Below are 17,831 nucleotides of genomic sequence, written 5' to 3'. Positions count from 1 at the left end.
GAATTTCCACAACAACAGTACTTTATTCTACTCTACTACAGAAATTCCCCAACAATATTTTTTTCCACTCTACTATAGAATTTCCCCAACAACAGTACTTTATCTGACTCAACTATAGAATTTCTCCAACAACAGCACTTTATTCCACTCTACTATAGAATTTTCTCCAACAACAGTACTTGATTCTACTCTTCTACAGAAATTCCCAAACAACAGTACTTTATCTGACTCTACTAAAAATTTCCCCCAACAACAGTACTTTATTCTACTCTACTATAGAAATTCCCCAACAATATTTTTTTTCCACTCTACTATAGAATTTCCCCAACAACAATACTTTATCTGACTCAACTATAGAATTTCTCCAACAACAGCACTTTATTCCACTCTACTATGGTGGCGCTATACAGTTTCGCATTTTGCATAGGGTTAGGATTTTAAAGAAAAAGAATGTCCCCGGCTTTCCTCACTGGTTATACTGGCTATTTAAAAAAGACCTTGTATATCTTAGGTATAATGCAAAGAACCTTTAATTCCCTTTATTTTGGTGTATGATTGATGGGTGTACTATGGGTTATAGAGTATACAGCTTGGCCTTACTTCAAATGTGCACCTTTCAAAAAAGTGCTAGCTCTACTTGGTCATTTTCACTTCCTGAACTTCAGAGGTAAATTGTATAAAAAAGAGCCGATAACTTTTTTTACATTTTATATATTTGGTAATTCATTCATTGCACTTTCAGAAGCTGGTATCGTCTAGTCTGGCAAAATTCATTTTCCCTATTTTAATAGCTGCTATGTATAGTGTACTTTAGGCTAATTTAGACTGATTTTTTAACACAAGGGAGCAGTCATATTAGTTAGCAGTGTGCTTAAATCATGTAAAATTTCCAAAAGTACAATATCCAAAAGAAATATCATCCACATTACATTAATGTAGCATAGAGGTATGCAAACATTCTCTCCACTGTGCATGTTTTAAATGCGAACTACTTCACCTTACATACGTCACTCTCTCAAAAGTACATATTATCTGGTGAGCGCCACCTATAGAATTTTCTCCAACAACAGTACTTGATTCTACTCTTCTATAGAAATACCCCAACAACAGTACTTTATCTGACTCTACTACAGAATTTCTCCAACAAAAGTACTTTTTTCCACTCTACTATAGAATTTCCCCAACAACAGTACTTGATTCTACTCAACTATAAAATTTCCCCCAACAACAGCACTTGATTCTACTCTACTATAGAATTTCTCCAACAACAGTACTTTATTCCACTCTACTATAGAATTTCCCCAACAACAGTACTTGATTCTACTCAACTATAGAATTTCCCCCAACAACAGCACTTGATTCTACTCTACTACAGAATTTCTCCAACAACAGTACTTTATTCCCCTCTACTATAGAAATTTCTTCAACAACAGTACTTGATTCTACTCTTCTATAGAAATCCCCCAACAACAGTACTTTATCTGACTCAACTATAGAATTTCCCCAACAACAGTACTTAATTCTACTCAACTATAGAATTTCCCCCAACAACAGTACTTGATTCTACTCTTCTATAGAATTTCCCCAACAACAGTACTTGATTCTACTCTACTACAGAAATTCCCCAACAATACTTTTTCCACTCTACTATAGAATTTCCCCAACAGTACTTTATTCCACTATATTATAGAATCTTCCCCAGCAATACTTTATTTCACTCTACTATAGAATTTTCTCCAGCAAAAGTACTTTATTCCACTCTACTATAGAATTTCCTCCAACAACAGTACTTTATTCCACCTTATTATAGAATTTCCCCCAACAACAGTACTTGATTCTACTCTTCTATAGAAATCCCCCAACAACAGTACTTTATTCCACTATATTATAGAATCTTCCCCAGCAATACTTTATTTCACTCTACTATAGAATTTTCTCCAGCAAAAGTACTTTATTTCACTCTACTATAGAATTTTCTCCAGCAACAGTACTTTATTCCACACTACTATAGAATTTCCCCCAACAACAGTACTTGATTCTACTCTTCTACAGAAACCCCCAACAACAGTATTTGATCTGTCTCTTCTATAGAATTTCCCCATCAACAGTACTTGATTCTACTCTACTACAGAAATTCCCCAACAATACTTTTTCCACTCTATTATAGAATTTCCCCAACAACAGTACTTTATTTTACTCTACTATTGAAATTCCCCAACAATACTTTATTTCGCTCTACTATAGAATTTCCCCCAACAACAGTACTTGATCCTACTCTTCTACAGAAATCCCCCAACAACAGTACTCTGTCTGACTCTACTAAAGAATTTCCCCAACGACAGTACTTTATTCCACTCTACTATAGAATTGCTACTTTTTATATAGTACTCATTTTGATACTAAAGCCTAACAATGACTGTGAATTACTACTTGTTAAATATTACTCATTTTCATGTTAAAGATGAATAACAATGTTCCTTCTCCACAAAAAGCAAGTACTTGGAAAAACATCATTTTCTGCACCACAGTTTTTATATATACACTAAAAGGTATTCACATTCTGAATTGCAGTCAATCATAGTCATCATCTTTTCAAATAATGACACGGAGATTCATTTATGTGAGACTTAAAAATCTGTAATATCTATCTTGTTGTTGAAAGCATATACATACTGGTCATATTCTGTGTGATTTTCTAATTAATTCATACATCAGTAAACATCTCGAAATCAGCTAGAAATTCTAAACAAAAACATTTCATGAAAATATGACTGCAATGATAAATAAAACAATTTTCTCAACATTTTAGCATATACAATATTCAAGTTCATTTGAAAGTGATCGGCCCTAAACACAACACCTGTTGGTCAATCACATCTCTCTATCCCAGCAATGCACTAAGCCACTTACCTTTCGCCAGCTGTTGAAACATTTCTTGATGATGAGGAATGTGTACATTTCATTTGCCAGACTTTCTTTCTCAGACAGAGTTTGTCTCACATGTGTATGCCATGCTTTCAGAACTTTTCTATATGAAATATATAAGGAAAATATAAATTTTAAATAATGTTTTCCATTTCCACTTAGGGAAGCTTAGTTTAAAAAAGTAGAGGTCTTAAGAGTTCAAAACTTGTTTCCAAACTGTGTGCATAAAAAAAATTGAGAAAAAATAGGCCATCTCTTAAAGTGAGTCTCCTAAAACTAACATGAACAATGTATGCTCTGTACACATTTTTAGAATGGATTCATCTCTTGATATGATGATCTGCAGATTTTGAAATACAAGGAAATTTGGATAGTATCTTCTGACTTCTTGTTGAAGATTTCAATATATTCAATGCATTGAGGAACTGAGGAATTAATCAAAGCATGTATAAGGACTTACTAATTTCTCCATACATGACAAGCCTATATAGTGTTAGTGATAATTAAGGTATCAGTACACAAGTAGTAGAATTAGCATGGTACTCATGTGTGTATGTGTAATAACACATTATCACGGTACTGAAGTGTGTGTATGTGTAATGGCACATATGCATGGTACTCATGTGTGTGTATGTGTAATGGCACATATGCATGATACTCGTGTGTGTATGTGTAATGGCACATATGCATGGTACTCATGTGTGCATGTGTAATGGCACATATGCATGGTACTCATGTGTATGTATGTGTAATGGCACATATGCATGGTACTCATGTGTGCATGTGTAATGGCACATATGCATGGTACTCGTGTATGTGTAATGGCACATATGCATGGTACTTGTGTGTGTATATGCAAATGTACATATGCATGGTACTCATGTGTTTATGTGTAATGGCACATATGCATGGTACTCGTGTGTATGTGTAATGGCACATATGCATGGTACCAAAGTGTTTATGTGTAATGGCACATATGCATGGTACTCGTTTGTGTATGTGTAATGGCACATATGCATGGTACTCGTGTGTATATGTGTAATGGCACATAAGCACAATTCTGATTGTATAGTGTTGATTAGAATAACAGTTCACAATATATTATGGGAATAATTGCTAAAAGCTTTAAAAAGAAAAACACTTTTGAATAAATGAAAATATAGTCCTTTATGATAAAAGACAAAAATATAGGCTGTGAAAATATAAAGGTTTAAAATTGTGATCATCTTCATAGCAAAACTCTTTCAAACAAAAGCAAATATTTTCATTCAAAAGATAAAATATAAAAGATTATAAAGCCCTGTAAAAAAAAAGTATTTAATAAACAAATGGTTAACAGGTTAAAGTCCTTAAAATGTTGCAGTTACTTGTTTTCAAATGTGATCTTTCAGAAAGACAATGGTTTTGTCTCTCAGAACCTCATCAAAAGGCTGCTTGAGTGAGCTTACATCATACAATTTCTATCTCACTCTTTGAAAATCAAAACATTTGACAAGAATATGCTACACTGTAAGCGGACACTGGCAGGGGCACAATCCAGTCGAGATTCACGATTCAGGCAGTATGGTATGAGTGTCCTATATGTAACACAATACCACCTCATCTGTGTGATTTATTCTTCATGAATGATGGCACTCTCCAATGGTAGGCTAAATGTATTGAAGTCTGCTTGTGGAGTTTTCATTCCATATATTTTGCCAAATATACTAAACATTTCAATTTAGACAATTGTTACATATATCTATATTAAGCATATTATTTACAAGATAATAGTTTTATGGGTTATTTAATTAAGAGGTCATTCTTGTAATCATAATTTGTAGATTCATTCACTGCTTTGAGAATGAGGTCTACTGTTACAAAAGTAAATATCACATGACTGACTTCCAGAACACGAGTTCTTGAAAGGCCAAGCTGACCTAATTTCCAACTGGTTAGAGCACCTGACCTTGTTTACGAGTTCAGATCATTCTAGAATGAATATGCACCTTTCATTTGTATTGTGCATTAGTTTTCTATATAGAGAAGTTTACATAAGAATTAAGTATTCTTTGTACCAATATTAGTCTTGAGACATTTATTTTCATTTGCTTGAAGGGATTCATTTATTTACTTCAACCAGTCATTGAAATTACAAAGTGCTCTATTTGGAATTATAGCTGTTTTGGAAGAATTACTATGAATTTATTTAATGACATTTTTGGATTATATCATTGTGATTCATCAGTACTATTGGTACATCAGTACAATAGTGAACATCATTTGGAATACCACTAGAACACAGTTGGACTTTTTGTTACTTCAGCATATGATAGAACATTTACTGCAAGTTATTTTTAATTTTTAATTTTGCATTTTAGGGAAATAAATTATATTTAAAATTTTACTTGCTTTTCACTCTTTTTTATTACATAGGTTAAAAGCTAAGAATCATAACATAATACCAAAGGTCTCCATATTGGAACCCCGATTCAGAAAAGGGTGACAGCTTAAAACCAATCTGACTGGATAGCCAAAAGTACAGAATGGTTTTTACAGACTATACATGTATAACCAAATCATGCTTCTATAATGCATGGGATAATATAGAATTTTCAAATTTAAGATTATTTTAAGGTATTCAATGTGTTAAGTGAATCATAAAAGATAAAGAAACTACTTTTTGGAGAGGTCTTAATATAGTGCTAGGATTTAAGCATAGATGTCTTTATGACTGGTAACCTTCTGGAGATGGGAGTATTTGATAACCATTTGGAGATGGTGTTGGGGAGTAAAATGATGAAGACTGTATTTGGTAACCATTTGGAGCTGGTGTTGTGTTGTGTAAATATGGAGGCTGTATTTGGGAACCATTTGGATATGGTGTGGGCGTAAAGATGGAGGCTGTATTTGGGAACCATCTGGATATGGTGTTGTGGGTGTAAAGATGGAGGCTATATTTGGAAACCATTTGGAGATGGTGTTGTGGGGTGTAAAGATGGAGGCTGTATTTGGGAACCATTTGGAGCTGGTGTTGTGTTGTGTAAAGATGGAGGCTGTATTAGGAACCATTTGGATATGGTGTTGTGGGTGTAAAGATGTAGGCTATATTTGCAAACCATTTGGAGATGGTGTTGTGGGGTGTAAAGATGGAGGCTGTATTTGGTAACCATTTGGAGCTAGTATTGTGTGGTGTAAAGATGGAGGCTGTATTTAGTAAACATTTGGAGCTGGTATTGTGTGGTGTAAAGATGGAGGCTGTATTTGGTAACCATTTGGGAATGGTGTTGTGGGATGTTGTAACAGTAGATTATGCTGGCTTAGATGGATTTAAGTTTTGTACTAAACCTCTCCCTCTGTAATTCATGAGGATTGTGGTTAATATACATTGACTGCAGCATAGGTGAAGATGTAAGATGATGGAAACAACTTTTGGTTAACACTGACAGTGTGTGTGTATATGTGTGTTTGTGTGTGTCAGTGTGTGTGTGGGTGTTTGTGTGTCAGTGTGTGTATGAAGAGGTCAAAGCCATCAACTTTCTTTGATTCAGAGTTATAATCTCTTTTGTCCAACACAAATATTTGCATAAATTATTTTAATATTAATGAACGCCAGTTCTTAAAAAGTTAAAAAGATAAGAAATTTCTGACAGACTTTAATATAAATCCAGCTGACATACAGTGTAACAAACCCATGCATCAGTCAAATTTGAGATGTCTGTAAGAAAACACAAATGTTAAACCACACATGCCCATTGTAAGAAAACATAAATGTTAAACCATGTGTGTCCATTGTAGGCCAACATAAATGTGAAACCATGTATGTTCATTGTAAGTAGATATAAATGTTAAACCATGTGTGTCCATTGTAGGCCAACATAAATGTGAAACCATGTATGTTCATTGTAAGTAGATATAAATGTTAAACCATGTGTTTAGATTTAAAGCAAACACAAAAAACCCAAAGCCTTATAACTTATAAACCACAAAGTCAACTAGGTTACACTAGTTAATTCCTCAAGACAGCAATATAAAATGTCACTAGTCAATTTTTCATGAAAAAATGGAAATAATTGAACACTAGTCTGTTTTTTGATGGATAAAACATGGGAACAAATGAACACTAATCTACTTTTGGATGGCTAAAGCATGGAAATAAATGAACACTAGTATATTTCTTGATGGACAGAACATGGACATAAATGAACACTAGTCTACTTTTTTTGGATAAAACATGGAAATAAATGAACACTAATCTACTTTTAGAAGGACAAAACATGGAAATGACAGAACATGTCTACTTTTTGATGAATAAAACAGGGAAATAAATGAACACTAGTCTACTTGTTGATGGATAAAACACTGAAGTGAATGAACACTAGTCTACTTTTTGATGGATATAACATGGAAATGACTGAACACTAGTCTACTTTTTGATGGATAAAACAATAAATGACTGAACACCTCCAAACTGTTTGTATGAAGAATGAACATTACCTTTGGAGAAAAAAAACGTAACAATGAAAGGAGATAAAAGAAAAAAGTAAAGTCAAGAATAATGATGTTTCATTAGAACCTGAATCAGATTTTTCAAATGTATTACTGCAAAGATTAAAGAACAATCCATAGATTATCAAAGGCACAAACTGAGATGTAAACAACGAGCAATTTTAATAAAACTGATCAATACTCAGGTGTTAATGTGATGCCTTTCTTACACTGTCACTGGCAGGAGACCACCAATCTATAAATTATCTTGTGACAAAAGTTCCATTAACTTCTTGACAGTCATCCCAATAAAGCCAGTTTAGCCAATGAGAAAGCAGTGAATTAACTTTTCATGAAAATACTCACACAAATCAATGGGACAGTTGACTGACTTTTGTCGCTTTGAATTTCAATCAGGATCTTTTAATATTGAGCAAATAGAGTTGGCATGTGCAACTGATGGTCTGTGGGCTGGATCCAGCATGTGATCTAGTTTTATCTGCTTATTTACATCACACAGTGTGGCTTTAAAAACTTTATCCCCCAAGACCTGGAGGAAGCTGCAGTTGCCTGAAATGGAGCTTAGTTTTGGCCTTTTCTATAAGAAAAAAGTGGGATCCACACTTACCTCCACATTAAAAGCAGTTATCCAAATGTACTAAAGTGGGATCCACACTTACCTCCACATTAAAAGCAGTTATCCAAATGTACTAAAGTGGGATCCACACTTACCTCCACATTAAAAGCAGCTATCCAAATAAGCTAAAAAGGGATGCACACTTAAAAGCAGTTATCCAAATGTACTAAAATGGGATCCACACTTAACTCCACATTAAAAGCAGTTATCCAAATGTACTAAAATGAGGAACAGTGTATTCTGAAGAACCAATTTCGTTCATCTGGAGACAAATTGAGAGTTCATTTGACTTAACAAAGCAGCTGTGTCAGTATTGTATATGCTCACCTATAGGCTGAGTCCAACTGCAAGTCATACAAAGCACCAGCAGATCAGGGTCAACATTAATGTTCAACTGGTTACTTCTAACAAGCTCTAAAGAACCAGATCTGCTGGCACAAATAATGCCACAACAGTTCTGGATGTATAATATTTGTTCAACTTGTTACCTCTAACAAGATGCATGGACCCAGATCTCCTGGCACACGTAATGCAACAGCAGAACTGAGTCTATATTATTTGTTCACCATGTTACTTCTAACAAGCTGCATAGACCCGGACCTCCTGGAACACATAACGTGACAGCAAATCAGGGCCTATGTTATTTAATTAACTGGTTACTTCTAACTTGCTGCACAGACCCAGATCTGCTGGGACACATAATGCAACAGCACATCTGGGTCTATCTTGTTCGTTCAACAGGTTACTTCTTTAAAGCTTTAAGATCCCGATTGCTGGGACACATAACGTGACAGCAGCTCTGGGTGTATATTATTTATTTAACTGATTACTTCTAACAAGCTGCAATGACCCAGATCTGGGTCTATGCAGTCTTTTTTGCAGTTGGATTCACCTTGTGAGTATACATGCTACCAGTAATAGCTATTTTAATGAACTACAAGATTTGAAATCTCAGACACACCTTTCATATTCCCAGTTGTAAAGGTTACATAAGCAGCTAAATGGACAGACACACAAGTACACTTTTCCATATATACTTGACCAAATACATGCCTTTGAAGAGTATTCTGGAAGTGAGTGGTAGATAGTTGCTCCTGCTGTTTTCTAATCTGCACCAATCTCTTAAATGGCAGAAAGCCACGGAATTTCAAGATGGATTTCTGGTAATGTTCATCAGCTAAAACATTCAGCTTCTTCATCTTCTCTTCTCTCTCTTGTCTCTCAAGTTCTCTCTAATGTTGATTGATTGTAATAGTAAAACATCATAGTCAGAAATTTATATAATGGAAAAAGCTCATAGTCAGCAATTTATATAATAGTAAAAAATCACAGTCTGCAAATTATATAATGGAAAAAAGCCCACAGTCAGCAATTTATATAACAGTAAAACATCACAGTCAGCAATTTATGTAATGGAAAAAGCCCATAGTCAGCAATTTATATAACAGTAAAACATCACAGTCAGCAATTTATGTAATGGAAAAAACTCATAGCCAGCAATTTATAAATTAGTAACATATCATTGTCAGTAATTTATATAATGGTAAAAGCTCATAGTCAGCAATTTATATAATGGTAAAAGATCAGACAGCAATTTATATAATAGTAAATGCTCATAGTCAGCAATTTATATAATAGTAAAAGATCAAAGTCAGTAATTTAAATAACAGAAAAAGCTCATAGCAATTTATATAATAGCAAAGTTCAGAGTCAGCAATTTATATATTAGTTAAAAATCAGTCAGCAATTCATATATTAGTTAAAAATCATAGTCAGCAATTTATATATTAGTTACAAATTATAGTCAGCAATTTATATAATAGTAAAAGATCAGTCAGCACTTTATATAATAGTAAAAGCTCATAGTCAGCAATTTATATAATAATAAAAGACCGTAGTCAGCAATTTATACTGAAACACCTAGTCACATTTGTTATACAGTAAATCATTACCAGGCAAGGTATATCATTATTACAATTTTCCACCTAATTTAAAAGTTATTTAAACTATGGAAATGCCAAGCAGAAGTGGCAAATTTGTGGATTTCTCCATAAATGCAGATATAATGATTTGAATTGTCTTTGTGTGTCTTCTTAATGAATACTTAACATACTTCATTGTTTTCAGTTTCATGTAAATTTGAATATAATAACATTAAAGAAAAAATTTCAACAAAAATTGAATCAAAAGGTCTTGAAAACTTTATTCACATCCTCCAATTACAGCTGCTTGTCCCTAAACTTTTGACATAATTTTTTTCAAATCCAGATCGGTCAGCTTAGAGGCAAGGCCTATATCAAAATAATCAAAACACAGCATGGTAATGGCATGACCTGATTATAAGTCTTTGCTACATTTGATATCGAGAAATGTACCTGAATGCATACACGATTTTGGCAATGACATGGCTGATTACTTATGATAATGAAAAATCTCTAAAATGCTGCTTGCCTAGTTGAGCAAGTATAACAAGTTTTGTTTTTCTGAATTTGCTGAAGGATGCTTATTATTCACTTACTTACCACTGATTCAGTACATGGCTTTCAGTAATTCTGATTTAATTTATTTTCATGAATAAGATTTTCCTCCTGTTTTTTTTTACTACTAATTTGAAAATCTAATGCACTCTTGAAATTGTTATTACAAATGCATATGCTATACAAGCTGCCTATCCAGTGACTACGCTTAACAAACTAATTACTGAATGCATGAAAAAACTGTTTTCCTGAACTCGTTTCTATGCATCTTCTTTCACTAATTTCCTGTGACTACAAATTAAAAATAGTCGGATTATCAATATCAAAGATTAAGAAAGAAACAATTGAATGGCTTTGATAAAACATATAAAGATAAAGTGTTGTTTCAAAGAATATGTTTTTGTCGACAAAAAGTTGGCAGTATTCTTCATTGAACATTCATCTGACTGAGAACAAGCATTCAATAGCACTAAGTGTATCTTCTTGGTCAGCTGAGTGCTAAAACAATTCATGCAACTGATAGAAATTTTCATAATCACTTTAAAACTAGGTGAGGAAATTTTTAAACCCAGTTGTTACTATTTTGTTAGAGTTATACTGGCAGGGTTATCATATAGCCATTTACAACCATGGTCCCTATACATTATCATTTCAGTCCAAAATACAAAATAATCTTGGATAATTACCAACTTGTTAAGGCATTATCTTATATACCTGACATGCCCGTACTGTCCAAAATTACATTGCTAACAATGGAATTCATGCCAAGAATTTTGCCCATGAGTGAAAAATTAAATTTGTATAGTTCAATCAGTGACTCACTGCATGTACCCTGGTCCAGTACTAATAAAATTAATAATTTTGTATCCGATATTTTGTCCAGTAATTGAGTAGAATCAAAGGACGTCTACTGTAAAAACTGTTGCTAATTTACAAATGTAACCTATTAGAAAGGCTGCTGCTTTACGCTCTGTAAAAATTGTGGTGAAGCATTTTAATATTGCTACATAACGCTGATGTGAAAATATTCAAAAACATGTAAATGAACACATTGTTTTGAACTAGCTATACAGTTTGCAGACTTAGCTGTATGGCTGGAAAGAAAAGCCATTTTGCCTAAATATTAGATTCTAGCTCTGACTCTGAATGATTAACCTTGTTTAGCGGAACTCATTATATCCCTTGCTACACTTGTTAAATAATTTCTCTCCCAAAATCAGTATAGGTCTTTTTCAGTTTTAAATTCAGCCCCAAAACAGGTCCAGAAAAATGACTTGGACTACTCCCTCGAGGACTTTTAACTTTAATGGGGCTGGAAAGAGATATGGGGTGGTGAAGAAAATAAAGATATCTATTTTTCAAGTTGAAAAAAAGCAATTGGAGAAAAAAATTCACAATTTCTACTGACAGAAATTTTTTTATTCTAACAAGGTTACAGCAGAATGATTTCATTTTGATTTATATTAATACTTTCTAATAAAACAGCATCATCTCAGACCAACAATAAAAAAAAGTAAATGAAACTCAAATGTAAAAAGAAAACTCACATTGTTTCATGAACAGCGGTCTTGAGCTTTCCTATCATGCATCATTACATAGGGATTGCATCAAACTATTAATATACAACATGACTGCCAGGACATGTCCTAATGCAAGGCAATGGATTGTCTGCCAGGACACGTCCTAATGTCATAATGCATGACAATGGAGTGTCTGCCAGGCCATATCCTAATGCAAGGCAATGTATTGTCTGCCAAGACATATCCTAATGTCATAATGCATGACAATGGAACGTCTGCCAGGACATCTCCTAATGCAAGACAATGGAGTGTCTGCCATGACATGTACTAATGCAAGGAAATGGATTTGTCTGACAGGGCATGTCCTAATGCAAAACAGTAGATTGTCTGCCAAGACATGTCCCAATGCAAAGCAAATGAACTGTTCGCCAGAACACGTTCTAATGCAAAGCATAGGACTGTCTTCCAGGACATGTCCTAATGCAAAACAGTGGATTGTCTGCCAAGACATGTCCCAATGCAAAGCAAATGAACTGTTCGCCAGAACACGTTCTAATGCAAAGCATAGGACTGTCTTCCAGGACATGTCCTAATGCAAAACAGTGGATTGTCTGTCAGGACATGTCCTAATGCAAAACAGTGAACTGTTTGCCAGAACATTTACTAATGCAAAGCAATGGACTGTCTCCAGGACATGTCCTTATGCAAAGCAATGGACTGTCTGCTAGGACATGTCCTTATGCAAAGCAATGGACTATCTGCTAGGACATGTCCTTATGCAAAGCAATGGATTGTCAGCAAGAAAATGATCTAATGCAAAGTGATGGACTGTCTGCCAGGACATGTCCTGACGCAAGACAATAGATTGTCTTCGAGGACATGTCCCAATGCAAAGCGATGGACTGTCTGCCAGGACATGTCATGATGCAAAGCAATAGGCTCTCATCCTGCTGGTGCTAAACTCTGTTATGTGCTGATTTGTCAGTTTCTTCTTAAACATAAAAACTTAATGAGTAAACCTAGACCTAATGCATGTTTAAAAGTTCAGTTAAGTACATATCTCTCTAATGTTTTGAATGGACTACTACTACTTACAAATATATGGTAATTATTACATAGACCAATTTGATATGAAGCTAATGAGGGGAATACCAAATGCTTTCAATGTGTTTGTGGAATGGAACATTTTTCTCACCAGCAACAAGCTGGTCTAAGTATCTGCTGCCTGAGTTACAAAGGCTCCAGGCATACTGTTTTACCATTGTCTCAAGTTAAATGTGGTTAATCATGCAAATCAAACAAGTAAATTCACCATTGTCTCAAGTTAAATGTGGTTAATCATGCAAATCAAACAAGTAAATTCACCATTGTCTCAAGTTAAATGTGGTCAATCTTGCAAATCAAACAAGTAAATTCACCATTGTCTCAAGTTAAATGTGGTTAATCTTGCAAATCAATGAAAACAAATCCACTGTTGACAAAGGCAAAACATGGTTTATTTATCATGCCAATCAACCAAATAAATCCATCACTGTCACAAGCTGAATGTGGTTTATCATGCAAATAAATCCACTGCAAATCAACCAAATAAATGCAACATTGTAAATACATTGTTTCTAAATGACTGTTAGAGGAAAGAGCCTAAAGACAAAGCAGCTGGAAGTGTGTCACTTAAACATGTGAAGATTGTCAGGTACATTAGAATTTTTGGCAGTTTCTATCTGATCCATTGCCTCTGTAAATGATAATCTTACCTATATTTCTGTGCTGTTAAAATACCACTCAACCAATTGTTCAAATTTACCTGTTGCTCAAGTCTCTTTTTCTCCCTATATGCCTCAGCTCTGGCTCTCTTTTCTTCCTCCATCTGTCTCTTACGTTCTGCTTCCTCTGCTTGTAGCTGGGCCTGTAGAACAGATTAATACAGATTCCATCAAGATTTTCCATTCTGTTTCATAATTATTTGGCTCAATTGTCAGATTAATACTCAAATGACCAAACACTATTGTCATGAAATGTCTTTTTAAAAACTCCAATACAACTAACCAAATATGTGCTGGCATTTCATGCAAATATAACAAACAAACCAAATCATTTGACCTTTGAAAACAGACAAATTATTCTGATACAGAGGCAGATAATCACCCATCTGGACAAGAGATAATCACATAAAGATGACTCTACATCTCTGTAATTGTCCATCTGTCTGGACAAGTGATAATCACATAATGATGACTCTATATCTGTCACTGTCCATCTGTCTGGACAAGTGATAATCACATAAAGATGACTCTACATCTCTGTAATTGTCCATCTGTTTGGACAAGTGATAATCACATAAAAATGACTACATCTCTGTGATTGTCCATCTGTTTTGATAAGTGATAATCACATAAAGATGACTCTACATCTCTGTAACTGACCATCTGTCTGGACAAGTTATAATCACATGAAGACAACTCTACATCTCTGTAATTATCCATCTGTTTGGACAAGTGATAATCACATGAAAATGACTCTACATCTCTGTAATTGTCCATCTGTCTGGACATGTGATAATCATATAAAGATGACTACATTTCTGTCATTGTCCATCTGTCTGGATGAGTGATAATCACATGAAGATGACTCTACATATCTGTAATTGTCCATCTGTCTGGACAAGTGATAATCACATGAAGATGACTCTACATCTCTGTAATTGTCCATTTGTCTAGACAAGTGATAATCACATGAAGATGACACTACATCTCTGTAACTGACCATCTCTCCAGACTAGTGATAACCACATAAAGATGACTCTACATCTCTGTAATTGACCATCTGTCTGGACAAGTGATAATCACATAAAGATGACTCTACATCGCTGTAATTGACCATCTGTCTGGACGAGTGATAATCACATAAAGATGACTCTACATCTCTGTAATTGTCCATCTGTCTCAACAAGTGATAATCACATGAAGATGACTCTACATCTCTGTAACTGACCATCTGTCTGGACAAGTGATAATCACATAAAGATGACTCTACATTTCTGACATTGTCCATCTGTCTGGATGAGTGATAATCACATGAAGATGACTCTACATCTCTGTAATTGTCCATCTGTCTCAACAAGTGATAATCAAATGAAGATGACTCTACATCTCTGTAATTGTCCATCTGTCTGGACAAGTGATAATCACATGAAGATGACTCTACATTTCTGTAATTGACCATCTGTCCAGACTAGTGATAATCACATAAAGATGACTCTACATCTCTGTAATTGACCATCTGTCTTGACAAGTGATAATCACATAAAGATGACTCTACATCTCTGCAATTGACCATCTGTCTGGACAAGTGATAATCACATAAAGATGACTCTACATTTCTGTAATTATCCATCTGTCTGTTTATCTGATGTCACATTTGCCCCCTTTGTTTAAATTTTTTCAATTCAAAAATCAAATTTAGGTTGGGAGTCTGAGAGTGAAGCTAAAGCTTAGGTCACAGACTTTCCAAATTATAAAAACTGTTTACTTGTACAAGACTACTTCATTTCTGTAACATATATCTAATTTGGAGGTTTTGAGCTTGAGTCTCATAAAAAAAACATTTTGAGGATTATACAAGGACTTGACCCTTGCTGATGAAACTCTCAGGGCATAAAATCTGAACTCTGACTTAAAACTCCGATGTTAAAAATCACACTTGTGAAAATTTGGCTGAAAAGAAACAATCAACTAGTTAATCTCAACATTTTTCTGAATCTTTGTTGGAATAAACTTACAGAAGGTCAAAATTTTGAAAATTTGAGCACAAATTCAAAATATTTTGTACACAGGTAGTTTGTGATTACAGGGGTCTTGATATCAGCATAACAAGAATATGTAATGCACTTGTTCTTATCACATGGTTGGTATATTTTAAATATATCATCTGTAGTTTCATATTTTTTATATGAAATGTTAAAATATTACTTTATGCAATTATGATTGGTCCAAACCAGCCAATAAAATTCATGTATAGCACATCATGCTCTGGAAAATGGCATACAACCCTAAGATAAAACCAACAATAAGAAATAAAACTAAGGGCATTGTTCACTTGATAGCATGTGGGGAGAGGGGTTGGCAGTATCAATCCTATATACAAATGTGGTTTAAATGTTAACTTATTAAAGTAAATAAACTCACTGTTGTTAACAGAAGAATGTGGACATAAACCAGTCTCCCAAATGACAGAATTTTATCCAACTACAACTTTTAACCCAGTAAAATATCTCAAATGAGCTAATGTTTCTTATATGATGCAATTCTGACTAAAAATAAAATTTGTTTTTATCTTTTGTAGTCAAGTATTCCATAAATATCTGGTCACATATATGTTACAGTAAATCTGGAATTTCTGCATCCGGTAATCATCTTTCAAATGAATAGACCATAAAGGAGTGTTTAGTAGTGAAACTTACACACTTCAGTATAAACATGGATCATCTACCCTAAATGGTACTGTATCAAACAATGTAACATTACACACTTTAGTATAAACATGAATCATCTACCCTAAATGGTACTGTATCAAACAATGTAACATTACACACTTTAGTATAAACATGGATCATCTACCCTAAATGGTACTGTATCAAACAATGTGATGTTACACACTTTAGTATAAACATGAATCACCTACCCTAAATGGTACTGTATCAAACAATGTGATGTTACACACTTTAGTATAAACATGAATCATCTACCCTAAATGGTACTGTATCAAACAATGTGATGTTACACACTTTAGTATAAACATGAATCATCTACCCTAAATGGTACTGTATCAAACAATGTGATGTTACACACTTTAGTATAAACATGAATCATCTACCCTAAATGGTACTGTATCAAACAATGTGATGTTACACACTTTAGTATAAACATGAATCATCTACCCTAAATGGTACTGTATCAAACAATGTGATGTTACACACTTTAGTATAAACATGAATCATCTACCCTAAATGGTACTGTATCAAACAATGTGACATTACACACTTTAGTATAAACATGGATTATCTACCCTAAATGGTACTGTATCAAACAATGTGACAGGTACTGTATCAAACAATGTGACATTAACACACTTGACATTTTGTGTTGAAATTTGATTCTGTCTGTGTAAAATGTTCTATTTATTCAGAAAGACACTTGCTCTTTGATTTATAATTTGTAAAATAAAATAAACTTTTACATGTTAATGGCCGTAGAACAGCATCTGGGACTACTTTTTATGCACAACAAATTAAAGGTGCAATATTTTAGTCTAAATGAAAGAAATTATTCCTTCTTCTTTCACTCTAAACTATTGGCATTAAAATAAACTATGTGATAAACAGAATCTCAAATGGGTAATGATTTAATATTAAATTCATGAAACTCATTAAATAATGTCCATCTTTTGCTTGCCAAGGGTTGCAAATGCTGGACATTATTCAACCAGTTTCATAAATTCAATATTAAATCATTCAGATCTTCTGCGTATACAACAAGCTCCCAATGATTATCACCATAAACCAAAAGTTGATGTTGGATAATGTGCTAGCAGGTCAGGGGCAATATTATCCTTTCAACTTGCGATTCATGTGAAGATTGTGTGTGTGTGATTTGGATTTTTAATGTAGCTTTAACAATTTTTCAGTCATATCGCTATGATGTCTGCAGTGTGTCAATTTATAGTGTGTGTGTGATTAGGATTTTTAACGTAGCTTTAACTATTTTTCAGTCATATTGCTACGATGTCTGCAGTTGGCAGTTTATAGTG

General features: G+C 33.9%; 1 protein-coding gene across 1 annotated transcript in view; it reads right to left on the bottom strand.

The window, feature by feature from the left end:
• LOC149796043 (uncharacterized) overlaps window positions 1–17,831 on the bottom strand; it is a 66,357-nt gene that overhangs the window by 8,766 nt on the left and 39,760 nt on the right. Inside the window, exons 13-15 of the mRNA XM_089965960.1 lie at window positions 13,831–13,932; window positions 9,083–9,261; window positions 2,911–3,028 (exon numbers count right to left, since the gene is read on the bottom strand). Coding sequence (XP_089822086.1) covers window positions 2,911–3,028; window positions 9,083–9,261; window positions 13,831–13,932 — 399 coding nt within the window. The remainder of the gene's footprint in view (window positions 1–2,910; window positions 3,029–9,082; window positions 9,262–13,830; window positions 13,933–17,831) is intronic.

The sequence above is a fragment of the Sinohyriopsis cumingii genome, chromosome 7 (genome assembly GCF_028554795.1).
Source record: "Sinohyriopsis cumingii isolate HCF-2022 chromosome 7, ASM2855479v2, whole genome shotgun sequence".
Classification (NCBI taxonomy): domain Eukaryota; kingdom Metazoa; phylum Mollusca; class Bivalvia; order Unionida; family Unionidae; genus Sinohyriopsis; species Sinohyriopsis cumingii.
This window is presented reverse-complemented; position numbering and strand designations above follow the sequence as displayed.